Raw genomic sequence first — 14,918 nt, 5'->3', positions numbered from 1 at the left:
CGGGACACACGTCCCACATATCTAAGGCTTAAATTATATTTTTATACTCGGCTGATCAAGATGTCAGGGAATCCTGATCTATTACTTATAAAGCCTTTTCCAGTATTCTGCCGTTCGTTTCACTGAACTTGTCTCTCTGAGCTCCTGAGTGTTGGTGTCCGTGTCACTGCCTCGTTTACCCCAATCCAAGGCAAACTTTTGTCTGTTTTCATGTTAAGAAAGGGAAATCTGAAGGTATGAGTTCCTCCGGGAAAACACATGGCTGCATCCAGCTGCTCCATGCTGATGTCCAAGCTCTGGGGTACAGTAACCTCAACATGCAGTCATGGAATCATGGTATAGTTTGAGTTGGAAAAGACCTTAAAGATTGTCTTGTCCTTCCTTGCAACAGCTTTTAAACAATAATTGAAACCACTACTTTAAAAAATACACAAAAAATACTTTTCTTCCTGGAGCAAAATTTAACATTACAGTTCTGTCTTGGATTTGGGTGAATGTGGTGATACCTGTTCTGACTGTCCCGTCAGTCCCACTAACTGGGGATGTGAGGTGTCAGCCAACCCTTTGAATTACCTTCCTCCTCCTCCTTTCTCCTCTCTTAAAGAGTGAGCAGTGATGGCAGGCATGATCTCAGCAGCTTCCCACCTCACCAGGGCTGGGAGTTGGATATTCTGTAGTTTCTGAGCGTGCTTTTGGATATCAGTCACCTTTCTGTGCAGGGAAGCGTGTGGTCCTTTCACATCTTGTGTAGATCTTGTTGCTTAATGACTTTGGAATAAGCAACACCCCCGATGTGGACCTGTGCTCCATTGCTGTGGTTACACACAGGAAAGGGCTGACTTTAAAAAAATATCAGGAACTAGAATGTTAAAATATTCCATTATGTGGCATACACATAATGAAATCAGTTGTAATCCTTAAATTTTTTCATTATACCATTAGCTTCTTAGTACTAGAAAACACCAATTGTTGGAGTAGCCGGAGCAGGGAGCTGCAGTTCAGGACCTTGGTTCTTTCCCAGCTCTATAACCCCGGGCAGACACCATGGAGTCCAGAATGGATTAATAATCCTGACCCTCTGTAGCACTGCCCTGAGATAAAAAGGACTTTGGAACTGTCCCGGCAATAAAAACATCGATACCACAATAGTAATGTGTATTTTTCCTGCTGCTTTGCCCAACAGAAGCCTCTGGGATGGCAGCTACAACAACATAATAAGGAGGTAGTTACACAGCTCCACTGAGAAGGACGTTTATTCCTGGGGATATGCAGGGCCAGAATTGGGAAGTGTTTGACAATTTTTATTAAATTTTACCCCCTTTTTCAGTTCTGCTCCCACATTCAGCAGACAGGGAAATGTTAGCAGAGTGGGATGTTTCCCCACGTGACGGAATGTGATTTTCCCCTTTCTTTTTCAGGTGGACTTTGCAAATCGGGAGAGTCAGTTGGCATTTTATCATTCCATGGAGAAAACGGGTCAAGATATCAGAGACTTCTATGAAATGCTGGCAGAAAGAAGGCATGTATCAATATCTTTATTCAGTTTTTTGTTTTCCAGCATCGCCTTACAAAATCCTTTTACAATCACTGTCCTCCTCATTGTACAGTCAAACTTTCTTCAGGCCATAATTCTTAAACAATTTTTTCCCTCTCAACTTTATCCTTATTTTTAAAGTTGTATTAAAAAGACTTCTGCATTTTGCTTTATTTATTTTTTACATCTTCACTATTTTTTAAATTAAATTTAGGTGATCAAACTTAAGCTGTGCAGATTAGAGCAGGCAGGATCTCACACATCCGAGGCATTGCCAGTTACTGGAATTCCTGCTGAGGTGGAGGTTTCAGTTGTCTGCGTGATCCATATTTAAGTATCCGGTTTCTCCGGTGGGTCACCAGGACGCAGTTGGGAGTCATTCATCACGTCTTAGGAATGCAAAGAGCAGCTTATCTGTAACAGAGAAATGTGCGTGTTGGTGGGTGTACATAAAGTCTGATAAACTCACGCTTCTCAGCCCTTGAGCAGAGAGTAAAATCTGATCTTCCACCTCCCTCTTTCCAACAGTTTTGTTTGTAACTTGAAAAAATGATACAATTTGAGTAAGGATGCGTTTTTTATTTTGAATAAAGCTGTGTCCTGTGTGGCTGCCCCTTGGCAGCAGCTGGCACCACATGCTGCACAGACACTTATTTATCCCTGAAGACCTGGCACAGAAACACTCCATATTTTGGGCTTTTTTACCTTCACTGACTGAAAAAACACCCGTGTTTTATTCCGTTCAGAGCCTAGCTCATTATTAGGGCTCTGCCTGCCCAGGAGTCAGCCCAGCATGACGCCGGTTGTACCTGGGAGCCGGAGAAATCCAGTTGTGTTTTGCAGCAAAGTAGATTGGTCTGACATAATGCAAAAAGAGCAGATTTAAAAGCGAGTGGGGTTTGGAAATTGGCAATCAAGATTTGCATAATGGAAATACAAGTGTGCCTTCCCCAGGCCTTGCCAGATGTTGTGATGTGCCAGCAATAAGCATTTCCTCGGAACTGCACAGAATTCAGGCAAGAGAAGGGCATTTTTTGATGTTTTTTAGCACACAGGACTCGGGTGGGAATAATGCTGAGCAGGACCCTGATTTCTGGTGTTTGGGCACACTTTAGTCTGCTTTTTCTTTCTCTGTCACTCTGCTCACATATTATTAGGAGATTTGTAGGGATAACGGGTCATGGAGCAGTGGAGCGAGCTCTGCATTGTCTCTTATAATTCTGCAGCTTCTGGTGCCCCTCCAAGCTCCTCCTTGCAGAGGTGCTGAGAGCTGCACAACCCACCTTCTCTTGAGGTTGTAGTTGGAGTCAGTCTAAATAGGACCCAAAAGGAAAAAAAAAAAAACACCATGAAAAAACAAATAAAATCCCTGATCAGTATTTTTAACTACACAGCTGCTTTTCAAAGCATCCCACTTCACTTGCAGGATGAGGTTTTTGTCTTCCGTGTCTTGTCCCTTGTTTTGTACTTTTCTTAGAAGGTAGAATTTGTCAGCTTTTAACATAAAACATAAACTGTGAAGCCAAATAAACCTATGAGGAATCCCAGAATCATTTAGGTTGGAAAAGACCTCCAAGGTCATCGAGTCCAAGCTGTGGCCGATCCCCTCCTTGTCAGCCAGCCCAGAGTGCCACATCCAGGCCATCCTCAGACACCTCCAGGGATGGGGACTCCAAACCTCCCTGGGCAGCCCCTTCCAAGGCCTGACCACCCCATTTTCTATGGGGAAATTCCTCCTGATGTCCAACTTGAACCTCCAGTGCCATACCCTGAGGCTGTTTCCTCTTGTCCTGTCCCTAGTTCCCTGGGAACAGAGCCCAAACCCACCTTAGTACAGAGTGTGTAAAACACTTTGTAATGGCAGGGAATTGGAACTCCAGCTTTATTCCACCTCCCTGCCATGTTTAGTCTTACAAATGACTTATTTTTACTGCTTGGAGGTATTGAAATAACAACATTAATTGCTTGATTTACTTTGCTGGATGAACTCACCTGATCTTATAAACAACCTGATACTTGTTGACTTGATTTTACTATGAACAGGCAATGCCAGCAAGTCACATGCAGTGAAAGAGCTAATTTGGGAATTAAAAGTTCACTAGCAGGGCTTAGAATTTTAAAAGAAATCTTACCATAACTTTGCTGCTTAGTGAAGGAGAGATTCCGTGCCTGGACTTTGATTTGACTCATGCTTTCAGAGTCAGATGAAAGTCTCAGGTTCTGGATAAGGGTCTTCACCCTGGCAGCCTTGTGTGGGTGCACAGATGCTGAGTTGGTTTTACTTTCATTTCATGCAAGGTTTGAATTTGACAGAAACAAAGGAGTGAGGGTGGTGAAACAAGGCTTGAAAGAGCTGTTATGATACTACCCACAAAATATATTTGGTATTTGATAACTTAACAAAAGTATTTAGTCCACTGCACACAGATTCTTTGCCAAATCTCTGTGTGCAGCTGCCTTGATGCACATAGGAAAAAAGATCAGAAAATTGTTCCTTTATAAAGCAAAAAACTATGGTAACAGAGTACAGTGGTTGAGAAGGAGAACTAAAATCTGTTTATTCTCATATTTAGCAGAGACGAGCGAAGAGGATCCTACGAATATGCCCCTGACCGTACTTACTACGAGACCGTTCGGACCCCAGGGACGTATCCCGAAGATCCTCGGCGGGAATACCCAGCTCGGGGTAGAGAATTCTATGCCGAGTGGGATCCCTACCAAGGAGACTACTACGACCCGCGATACTACGACGACCCTCGCGAGTACCGGGATTACCGGGGAGATCCGTACGAGCAGGACATCAGGGAGTACAGCTACAGGCAACGGGAGAGGGAGAGGGAGAGGGAACGGTTCGAATCCGACCGGGACAGAGACCACGAACGGAGACCGATCGAGCGGAGCCAGAGCCCGACGCATTCCCGGCGCCCGCAGAGCCCTGGAGCGTCCCCCTCGCAGTCGGAACGGCTACAGAGCGACTCGGAGAGGAGGATTTACAGCAGGTCCTCGGATCGCAGTGGCAGCTGCAGCTCGCTGTCGCCTCCGCGATACGACAAGCTCGACAAAGCCCGCGTGGAACGATACGCAAAAAATGAGAAAGTGGAGAAAGAGCGTGTTTTCGAGCAGGAGAGGGTGGACAAGGAGAAGCGCTTGGTGAGGAAAGAAAAGCTGGAAAAAATAGAAAAGGAGAAAACAGATAAACAGAAACGAAAAGCAAAAATCCATTCGCCCAGCTCTCAGTCCTCAGAAACAGATCAAGAGAATGAGAGAGAGCCCAGCCCAGAAAAACAGAAGGGCAACAGTAAACAAAGCAAAGAGAGGGGTGACAAAGAAGGAGCAGCAAAGAACCGTCTGGAACTGATGCCCTGTGTTGTGCTGACCCGTGTGAAGGAAAAGGAGGGGAAGGTGATCGATCAGCCTGCGCTGGAGAAACTGAGGGCAAAGCTGGATAACGACACTCTGAAATCCCCTCTGCTTGAACAGAAAACCCAGGTGACCCAGGCTGAGCAAGCCAAGTCTGAGCAGTCTAAACTAGAACCTGTCAGAACCAAGGTACAGAAGGAGAAAGCCCTTGCCAGTCACATCGAAGTGGTGGACAAGGAGGGAAAAATGAAACCCAAAAAGCACTTGAAGACAGAACAAACTTCTGAGGGTGCCAATGCAGTTGATTTAGACAAGTTGGAGGCTCGTAAAAGGCGTTTTGCTGATGCGAATCCAAAACCCGACAGGCAAAAACCGGATGTAAAACGGAGCAGCCAAGATGAGGAGGATGCACGCGTGGTTTTGAAAAAGCAGCTTGATGCAACAGCATCGTCTAGAGAAGCACCAGTATTAAGGGAAGGAGAATTGGAGAGAAAACCCCTGAGGAAGGAGATGCTTAAAAGGGAATCTAAAAAACTCAAACTGGAAAGACTTATTCCTGTTACTAGTCCCAAAGAAATTCAGGACACTCTTAACGTTGGTGGGATTGGCATGCGTCCTACCCTGGATCTGCAGGCAAGGCTCATGGAGGCACCCGATGAACCTGTGGAGGTTCAGGAGCTCCCTCCTAAAAAACTGAACCCAGGAAAACCCCAGCATAAACAGGTACAGCTGCTGGACGAGCAGGGAGCGGAGAGAGAGGACACAAGGAAGAACTACTCCAGCCTTCCTGAAGAAACACCAGACCATAAAGTTGGCCAAGAGAAACCTCAGACAGCTGACACGGAGGAGAAGATCAGCATTGACATTGACCACACGCAGAGCTACCGCAAACAAATGGAGCAAAGTCGCAGGTTGAAACAGCAGCTGGAAATGGAGATAGCAAAGTCAGAGAAGTTTGGCAGTCCAAAGAAAGATGTGGATGAATATGAAAAGCGGAGTCTGGTTCACGAGGTGGGAAAGCCTCCACAAGATGTCACCGATGACTCTCCACCAAGCAAAAGGAAAAAGACTGATCAGTTTGACTTCGAAATTAGCACTAAGAGAGAAAGGAACTACAGAAGTTCTCGTCAGGTGAGTGAAGACTCGGAAAGGATGTCCTGTTCCCCAAGCATCAGGCACTTCCCATTCCATGAGGATGATGACACGCTCGATTCTCCGAGGTTAATGCCATTGAAGGAAACCAAAGAGTCACCTAAAATAGAAGAAAAGGGTCTTTCATACTCCAGCATAACTGTGAGGGAGGACTCGCTGAAGTTCAATCCTTATGATTCCAGCAGAAGGGAGCAGATGGCAGAAATGGCTAAAATAAAACTCTCTGTGCTGAGTTCTGAGGAGGACTCGAGTAGGTGGGAAACCCAAGTGAAGCAAGAGCCTGGGAGAGTCGATATCAGCTTTCCGAGCAGCATTGTGAAAAGAGACAGCATACGGAAACGGTCTGTCCGAGACCTGGAACCTGGGGAGGTGCCTTCGGATTCGGATGACGACGGTGAAAACAAGCCCCATTCTCCAAAAGCCTCATCCTTGTTAGAGAGTTCCAGGTTGTCTTTTTTATTAAGGGACAGAGAAGAGAAGTTCCGTGAAAGAGAGGAAAGACTCCAGTCCAGTTCCTTAGAAAGAAACAAATTCTACTCTTTTGCTTTGGACAAGACAATCACACCTGACACAAAGGCCTTGCTTGAAAGGGCTAAATCCCTCTCTTCCTCCAGAGAGGAAAACTGGTCCTTTCTAGACTGGGACTCAAGATTTGCTAGTTTCAGAAACAATAAAGACAAAGAGAAGGTTGACTCAGCTCCAAGACCTATTCCATCCTGGTATATGAAAAAGAAAAAAATCAGAACCGATTCCGAAGGTGGAAAACTGGATGATAAGAAAGAAGATCATAAAGAGGAGGAACAAGAGCGGCAGGAACTGTTTGCTTCTCGGTTTTTGCACAGTTCAATCTTTGAACAGGACTCCAAGCGCCTGCAGCATTTAGAGAGGAAGGATGATGATCTGGACTTCATCTCTGGAAGGTTGTACGGGAGACAGTCCTCCTCTGATGGGACAAACAGCACGGCTGATTTGGTGCAAGAGCCAGTGGTTCTCTTCCACAGTAGGTTTGTTGAGCTGACTCGAATGCAGCAGAAAGAAAAGGAGAAAGATCAGAAACCAAAAGAAGTGGAGAAACAGGAAGATAAAGAAAACCGGCCAAAAACACCAGAAATGGTTCCTGATAGTAAAGAAGCAGAACATAAACCTTCCTCAGTTGTTGGTCCTTCTTCGGTCACCATCCTCACACAGGAACCAGCTCCCATCGCTCCCGAGAAGATAGTGAGCGAAAAGGTCCTGGTGGAACCGGCTTCTGTCAAAGAAGAGAAACCTTCTGAACCTGCTGCTGCAGCAGAGGAACAAAAACCTTTCCCTGAACTTGCTGCTCCTATCAAAATGGAACCTCCTGAGCAAATGGAACCTCCGCCAGTTGTAGAAGTGAGTAAAGAAATCGTTGCTACAACGCTGGCGCCAGAGGAAGATGCTGGGGCAACAGAGCATCCTTCGTACTTGGACACCAAACCTCCCACTCCTGGGGCCTCGTTTTCCGATGCAGACATCAGTGTAGATCCAGAACCTGAGGCTGCCCAGCTGCTTCCACCTCCGCCCAAGCTAGTTCAGAAGTCAGATGAGGCTGTGGAACCTAAAGAGGAAAATCCTCCACCATCTGCCACTACCGATGCTGGTGTGAGTCAAAAGGTGGAGGCAGCTGCTGAGGTCCTGCCGCCTGTTTCTGACAATGATATGGAAGTGGAGACTCCGGTTGTTGTAAAAGATAAAAAATCCTACAAAAGTAAACGGTCCAAGACTCCCGTGCAGTCAGCTACAGCTAATGTCACGGAAAAGCCCGTCACAAGGAAGAGCGAAAGAATTGACCGTGAAAAACTGAAAAGGTCAAGCTCTCCTCGTGGGGAGACCCAGAAGCTTTCCGAATTGAAAGTGGAGGCAGAAAAGGTTTCAAGGAATGCTGCTAAATCTCCGAGTTCTGCTGCAGAGCCAGAAAACGTGGAGCTGAGCTTGCCAATAGGCCGGACCAGGCGCAGAAACGTGAGGTCAGTCTATGCTACCACAGGGGACAACGAAGGCCCATCTCCGGTGAAGGACTCCATGGAGGTCACTAGATCCACCAGGAAGAGAGTGGAAAAGGAACCACAGGAAACAGTGACAACTGTTCCCACAACCCCAAGAAGGGGAAGACCTCCCAAAACCCGCCGTAAGCCAGAGGAGGACATCTCTCCGATAAAAACCGAACCGGTACAACAAGAGGCGGAGGAGGCTGAAACTAAAGATGCTGTAGAAGCTCCTAAACCTGCAGAGGGTTGGAGGTCTCCTAGATCCCAGAAGCTCACACACACTCACTCAGTAGCTGCTACCAGCCAACAGGGGAAGAAAGGGAAGAATGAACCGAAAGCCGATACCACAGCTGAATCTGAAGATGCTGCTGAAAGAAGCAGTCAGGAATCCAGCATCAGTGACAACAGCAATAAAGCAAAAGCTGCTGAGAAAGAGCTGGCAGCAAGCGAGCAGAAACGTGATCGGAAGGAACTGGATGTGGAGAAAAATCAGCTAGAAATCCCCACAGCTGAGATCACTGAGAAGAAGCCGGTGCCAGAAAAGGTTACGAAATCCAAAAGGGGAAGGTACAAAAATACCAAAACTGTCGTTGATAAGGCATCCGTGTGTCTCAAAAATGTAGAAATACGCCTCAACGTCGATGAAGTCAAGGGCGCCTTGCGGCCCACTGAAGAGGAGGCAGAGCCGGTGGCGGTGTCACCACCCAAGATGAAGAGCCCTCCAAAAGAGGACATCCTGCCACCCCACTTCTCTAAGAATGAGGTAGAAGAGTCATTCTCAGAAATGGAAAAGGAGGTGATGCGGGAGCCCAAGCAGTCACCTGAGGCTGCCCAGTTAGCAAAGCAGATTGAGCTCGAGCAGGCGGTGGAGAACATTGCAAAACTCACTGAAACTCCTCCAACAATGGCTGCCTACAAAGAGCCAACGACAGACGTGGCTGAAGTCCGTCAGGAGGAGGAGGCAGATAAACCCGCACACCAGGCAAGTGAAACAGAGCTGGCAGCAGCCATCGGCTCCATCATCAATGATATTTCTGGGGAGACAGAAAGCTTCCCTGCACCTCCAACGTACCCTGCTGAATCTGAGGCTGAAATCCCCACGGAGCCCTTGGTGTTGCAGTCCCCTCGGGAGGAGATGGAGCCTGAGACAGATCAGGCAGTGAACAATATCCTGGAAACTGAGGCTGCCGTCGAGCCTGTGGTGCAGCCAGTGCCTGGCTCTGTCCCATCGGCCTTGGAGACTGAGAGCAAGGAGTCCGAAGTCAGCTTCAGCGAATCTTCCAACTCTGCACAGGAGGCCGAGACCTTGCAGGAGGCTGAAGTTGCTCGGAAGGAAAAGGGCCGTCAGAAAAGCACGCGACAGAGACGCAAGAAGAGCATGAGCAGGAAGGGTGACACCACCGAAGTCAACACCTTTGAGCCGGAGAGGGTGCAGAGCAAATCACCCCCCGCCAATGAAGTAAAGACAAAACCTGAAGAAGCCTCAAAGGAGGAGAAGCAAATCAAACCCACAGCATCCATGGAGCCAAATGCTTCTGATATCACCAAGGCTGTGGCTGCTGATGTGGCTGCACATGAGGCTGCCCCAGAGAGCAGCACCTCTCCAAAGTTGCCCACTCCAGCACCTCTGGACCTGGGTTCCCCACCAGTCCTCCTCGACGAAGGGAGTCAGAGTGGGTTCAAGATCCGGTCACCTCTGGAGAGCGCTCCCATCACACCTCCGAGCGCTCCGAATGCAACCCTTCCTGCTGTCCCCACGGCGGCGGCCAAGCTGCCCACCCCAGTGCCCACCACCATCGTCCCCCTTCACGCCGGTGCTGCCAAGGTGCCGGACTGGATGGTCAGGCACGAGGAGCCTCGTGCCCGTTCCACACCCCCGCCCGCTCTCCCACCAGACACAAAGGCGTCAGATATTGACACAAATTCCAGCACTTTGAGGAAGATACTCATGGAGCCCAAATACGTCTCAGCGACGAGCATAACCTCCACGCACGTGACGACGACGCACACGGAGCCGGTGAGCGCGCCGTGCCTGGAGGAGGCACCTCTCCACCCTGCCGTGGAGGCCGTCAAGCCGGTTTCCGAGGAGAAGCCGGCTGTTCCTGTCACCAACGCCCTGGACCCACCGGTGGCCGAAGCACCAGTGTTCAGCGATAAGGAAAAGATCAACACCGTGATTGCTCCCAAAGCCACTTCCGTCATCAGCAGGATGCCCCACAGCGTGGATCTGGAGGAGGCTCCGAGGATCACCTTGGTGAAACAAGCTCCCCAAACCCAGACCTGCCTCGTCAATGCTCCCTCACCAAAATTTAAGCAGAGATCAAGTACAAATGATAACAGCAGGTTTCATCCAGGATCAATGTCTATTATCGAGGAGAGGCCGGTGGAGACTGGGTCCAGTCCAGGGCTGCGGGTGAACACCTCGGAAGGTGTGGTGCTCCTGAGTTACTCAGGGCAGAAGACAGAAGGCCCTCAGCGAATCAGTGCCAAGATCAGCCAGATTCCCCCAGCCAGCGCTGTGGACATCGAGTTCCAGCAGTCTGTATCCAAGTCTCAGATTAAGCAGGAGCCTATCACACCGTCCCAGCCAGCACCCAAAGGCTCCCAGACCTCAGCGGGCTATGGGACTGTTTCCACCCATTCTTCATTGGTACTGGGAACACAGCCCTACAACACCTCGCCCGTCATCTCCTCCGTCAAACAGGAGCGCGCTGTGCTGGACAAGCCCGACTCATCCCACCTCGCTGTCCAGACCCCAGCGTCTCAGCCCGGCAAGGTCCTGACGCAGACGGTAAACACTCCACCCGTGCTGGTCCACAACCAGATGGTTGTGAACAAAAAACTGTCTGACCCAGCTGCTCTGAAAGTGGAGACAAAGACTCTGCAACCCTCCAACCTGAGTCCTGGAGTTAGTCCTCACCACCCTTCCCTCTCTGGGAAGATGCACTCGGAAGCGAACCACGTTAGCTCGGGCCCCAGCACCCCGACCGACCGGGCCATCTCCCACCTGGGCGTCACCAAACAGGAGCCGCACTCGCCACGTACCAGCGGGCACTCGCCGTCGCCGTTCCCTCGGGCCTGTCATCCCGGCAGTACCTCATCCCCGGCTTTGTCCAGCAGCACCCCAGTCATGCTGGCGCCGGGAATTCCCGTTCCTCAGTACATATCCAGCATGCATCCCGAGCAATCTGTTATCATGCCCCCCCACAGCGTAACGCAGACTGTGTCCCTGGGCCATCTGTCCCAAGGCGAGGTGAGGATGAACACCCCTCCTCTCTCGGGCATTCCCTATGGCATCCGCCCGGAAGCGCTCCACTCCCCCCGAGCTGCTCTGCAACCCCAGATGGAGATCAAACCTCAGCGATCCAGCACGCCCCAGCCAGCGCCCATCCGAGACATCGTCATGCCCCCGCTGTCCTCCCAGCATCCCTCCGAGGAGGAGCTGCACTTCCACCACACGGCGGTGTGCCGCGGGCCAGCCCCGGTGCAGTCCGACGTGCTGGTGATGCAGCCCGACTACCGCATGCACCCCAGCAGCCTGCGGCTGGACCAGTACAACGTCCCGCGGGACGTCAGGATGATCATGCACCCGCACATGGCTGCCGTGGGCGAGCACCACTCGGAAACGCGACAATCCCGGACGCCCGAAGGGGCGGTCAAAACTCCCCCGGTCAGTAAGACCCCGCAGCCTGGGAAAGAGACTCCCAAATCCTCGGAAGGCAAGATGGCCCACTCTCCCCACAGTGAGCCCCGGTTGCTCAGTGTGTCCTCGGGCAGCCAGCTGCCTGGGCTGCCCCTGACGCAGCCCGTGGTGGTCCCACATGGGGTGCAGATCATGCATCCTGCTGGGAGCTCCTTCCACGATTACCGCTCTGTGTATGGTGACATGAGGAATTACCACACGGCGCAGCTCGGGCACCCGCAGTTCCCGGGCGCCTCGCCCATCGGGCTGCCCTCCCGGAGCATGACCCCGTCTCAGGTGAGAGAGAAAACCCTTTATCCGCCTCTCCGGAATCTGGAGGGTTTTGAGCCGTTTCTTGTGGGGAATGGAGTTCAAATGCTGCTTAGCATCAGAGGAAGCCGAAACAACCCCTTTCCTGAACTCCTCTGGGACTCCACCCAGGAGTTTCTGGATGTGGAGGTGTCGGGGGGAGAACTGTCAGTACCACGGTGTGGTGCATGGATCAGGCATCCTTGGGTGGATGGTGAGGCCAGGGATGGGCTTGGGGCAGGATTCGGGGAGTGGGGTTTCAGCTCAGGTGGGCTTGGAAGTGGGTGACTCCCCAAGGTGCTACCATAGCAGGGCTGGTGCTGTGACATGGATGTCTCCACCAGGAATCCTGATGGTGGTCCTGGCAGCTTTACAGTGGGGTTGAATACACCCTCGGCCTAAACATCTTTCCTTTTTCCCCCCGCCTGCTTCCCAGGGTCTGCCGGAGGGCGAGCACTCGCACCCCAGCCAGCCGGTCCGCAGCAAGACCCCTCAGATCCCGCAGGATCCCAAGGGCCCGTCGGCAGCAGGGCCGGAGCAGAGTCACCACGCCCCTGTGAACAGGCACACTGCACAGATGGACCCCCACGTCCACCTCCAGAGGGCACAGGGGGACACGAGCCAGACCTCCTACCCCTCGCCCGTCACCATCTCCATGAAGCAGGAGCTCCCGTCGCCGCACCAGCCGCAGGCGGTTCCCAAGCAATCCATGTTTATCCCCACAACCTCGGGGCCGCCCCTCAGCCGCCCGGAGCCCCAGTCCACACTCAAGCAGGAGCCATCCCCTCACCCCGTGTCCCAGAGACCGGTGGACATGGTCCAGCTCCTGACAGTGAGTGTCACGCTCCTGATCTGGGGGGAGATCACCTGGTTCTGTCTCAGCCATGGCACCAAATCCGACCTTTCTCGCATCAAAAACTTCGGGAGCGGAAAAGGCTTTGTTTGGTTTTTGGGTTGTTTTGTCCCTGATGGATTTTAGCCATGTTTACTGTTCCAAGTCAGTTTTACAAGTCAGTGTTTTCCTGGAAAGTGTTTCCTCATAGGCAGGGGAGAGTGTTGGTGTATTTCATTTCAATAAAACAGAAAAACCACTCTCACAAGTGTAGAAAATGAGGAGAAGGAGAAGAGCTAGTGAGGAGCAGGTACCAACAAGGAGCTGAGTTGTGTTCAGCATCTAATATCTCCCATATAACCTCAAGCAGTTCTTCTGTTGTTATTTCTCAGTTTGTCTATTTGTAAAAGGGAAAACAGCATTCGGGAAGAGCCTTGGGTGGGCAGCAGAGGGGTTGGGATGACGGGATCCACCCAGGCAGGCTGGCCAGCTGGAAGGAAAAGGACTGGATTCTTGTTTTAGCAGGATGTAACCCAAGCCTGGCCTGCAGAGGGTTAATCTGGTGTTACAACTGTGCTGAGCCTTTAAACCTCCGATGGAAGTATCAGTGACAGCCGAGCAGCTCAGCCGGGATTTCAGATTCCGCTCTCCTTGCTTTGCGTGTAATACTCTTCTCCCTCTGTTCCCAGAAATACCCCATTGTCTGGCAGGGTCTCCTGGCTCTCAAGAACGACACGGCGGCCGTTCAGCTGCACTTTGTGTCCGGGAACAACGTCCTGGCGCACCGGTCGCTGCCGGCGCCCGAGGGAGGGCCCCCGCTGCGGATCGCGCAGCGCATGCGCCTCGAAGCCTCCCAGCTGGAGGGGGTCGCACGGAGAATGATGGTGAGGGCCCTGGGAGGGGCAGGGAGGGAGTTTGGGAATCCCCGTGCTCGGAGCCGGGCTGGTCTCGCCGACTGTGGGGCTGAAAACCGCCAGTGCTCCCAGAAACGTCGGCTTTGTCACGTGGGCTCCCCAGGGAACGGGCATGGCCCCAGGGCTGCCAGCGCCCAAGGAGCATTTGGACACCACTCTCAGGGGGGAGTGTTGGGATCCTGTGCTTGGCCTGGAGTTGGACTTGATGATCCCTGTGGATTCCTTCCAGTCCAAGAGATCCCTGTGATTCTGTTTTGGGATTCTGGTATTAAAACTGATCCCTTCGACCCAGAGAGTGTAACACAGATTGCAGGTGATGAGCAGTTACTCTTACACTGCATTTATGGAAAAGGCAAAGAGACCTGGGAAACCCTCAGCCCAGGAACAAACTCCTGCTGGCTTCAGTGGGTCTCAGTTGGGTGGGAAGAGGAGTTCAGGTGACCATGAAAATCCATTTTTAGTCCTTTCCACCGTAGCTGTGCTCTCAGCAAGTGTTGGAATCACAGAATCCTAGACTGGTTTGGGTTGGAGGGGCCTTAAAGCCCATCCCACCCCCTGCCATGGACTGGGACACCTTCCACTCTCCCTGGTTGCTCCAGGCCATGTCCAGCCTGGCCTCGGACGCTTCTGGGGATGGGGCAGCCGCAGCTTCTCTTGGGAACAAACTGTAACATCACAGGATTTCAAGCGGGGATTTTCCCCCTGGCTAAGCGCACAGATTGCTGGAAAACACCCGCTCCTCCAGCATTTCCCTGAGCACGTCCTTCCCTCGCAGGTGGAGAGCGATTACTGCCTGCTGCTGGCCCTGCCCTGCGGCCGGGACCAGGAGGACGTGGTCAGTCAGACGGAGTCGCTCAAGGCCGCCTTCATCAGTTACCTGCAGGCCAAGCAGGCTGCAGGCATCATCAACGTTCCCAACCCCGGCTCCAACCAGGTACGGGCACAACACCCTGCAGTGCCACAGGGCCACCAAACCAGCCCCCAGGGCACGGGCAGCTTGGCCTTCTGCTCTGGAGCTGCCTGGGGTTATAGCTCAGACAGCTCCCTCGTTTCCATCGCCCATCAAACGCGTGGATGGGATCCGTAAATTATTGATGGGGTCAAGATAATAGTTGATGGGATCGAT

The 14,918-nt window shown here is 51.5% G+C and overlaps 1 protein-coding gene across 4 annotated transcripts in view; it reads left to right on the top strand.

The window, feature by feature from the left end:
- Positions 1-14,918, top strand: part of SPEN (spen family transcriptional repressor) — a 66,086-nt gene that overhangs the window by 49,215 nt on the left and 1,953 nt on the right. For all 4 annotated transcript variants that reach the window (XM_040084823.1, XM_040084825.1, XM_040084822.1 and 1 more), the window contains 5 exons: positions 1,419-1,519; positions 4,108-12,034; positions 12,483-12,878; positions 13,568-13,762; positions 14,568-14,726. In XM_040084823.1, coding sequence (XP_039940757.1) covers positions 1,419-1,519; positions 4,108-12,034; positions 12,483-12,878; positions 13,568-13,762; positions 14,568-14,726 — 8,778 coding nt within the window. The remainder of the gene's footprint in view (positions 1-1,418; positions 1,520-4,107; positions 12,035-12,482; positions 12,879-13,567; positions 13,763-14,567; positions 14,727-14,918) is intronic.

This window comes from Hirundo rustica, chromosome 22 (genome assembly GCF_015227805.2).
Source record: "Hirundo rustica isolate bHirRus1 chromosome 22, bHirRus1.pri.v3, whole genome shotgun sequence".
In the NCBI taxonomy this organism is placed as follows: domain Eukaryota; kingdom Metazoa; phylum Chordata; class Aves; order Passeriformes; family Hirundinidae; genus Hirundo; species Hirundo rustica.
The sequence above is the reverse complement of the archived record's forward strand: the minus strand, read 5'-3'. Positions and strand labels throughout refer to the sequence as shown.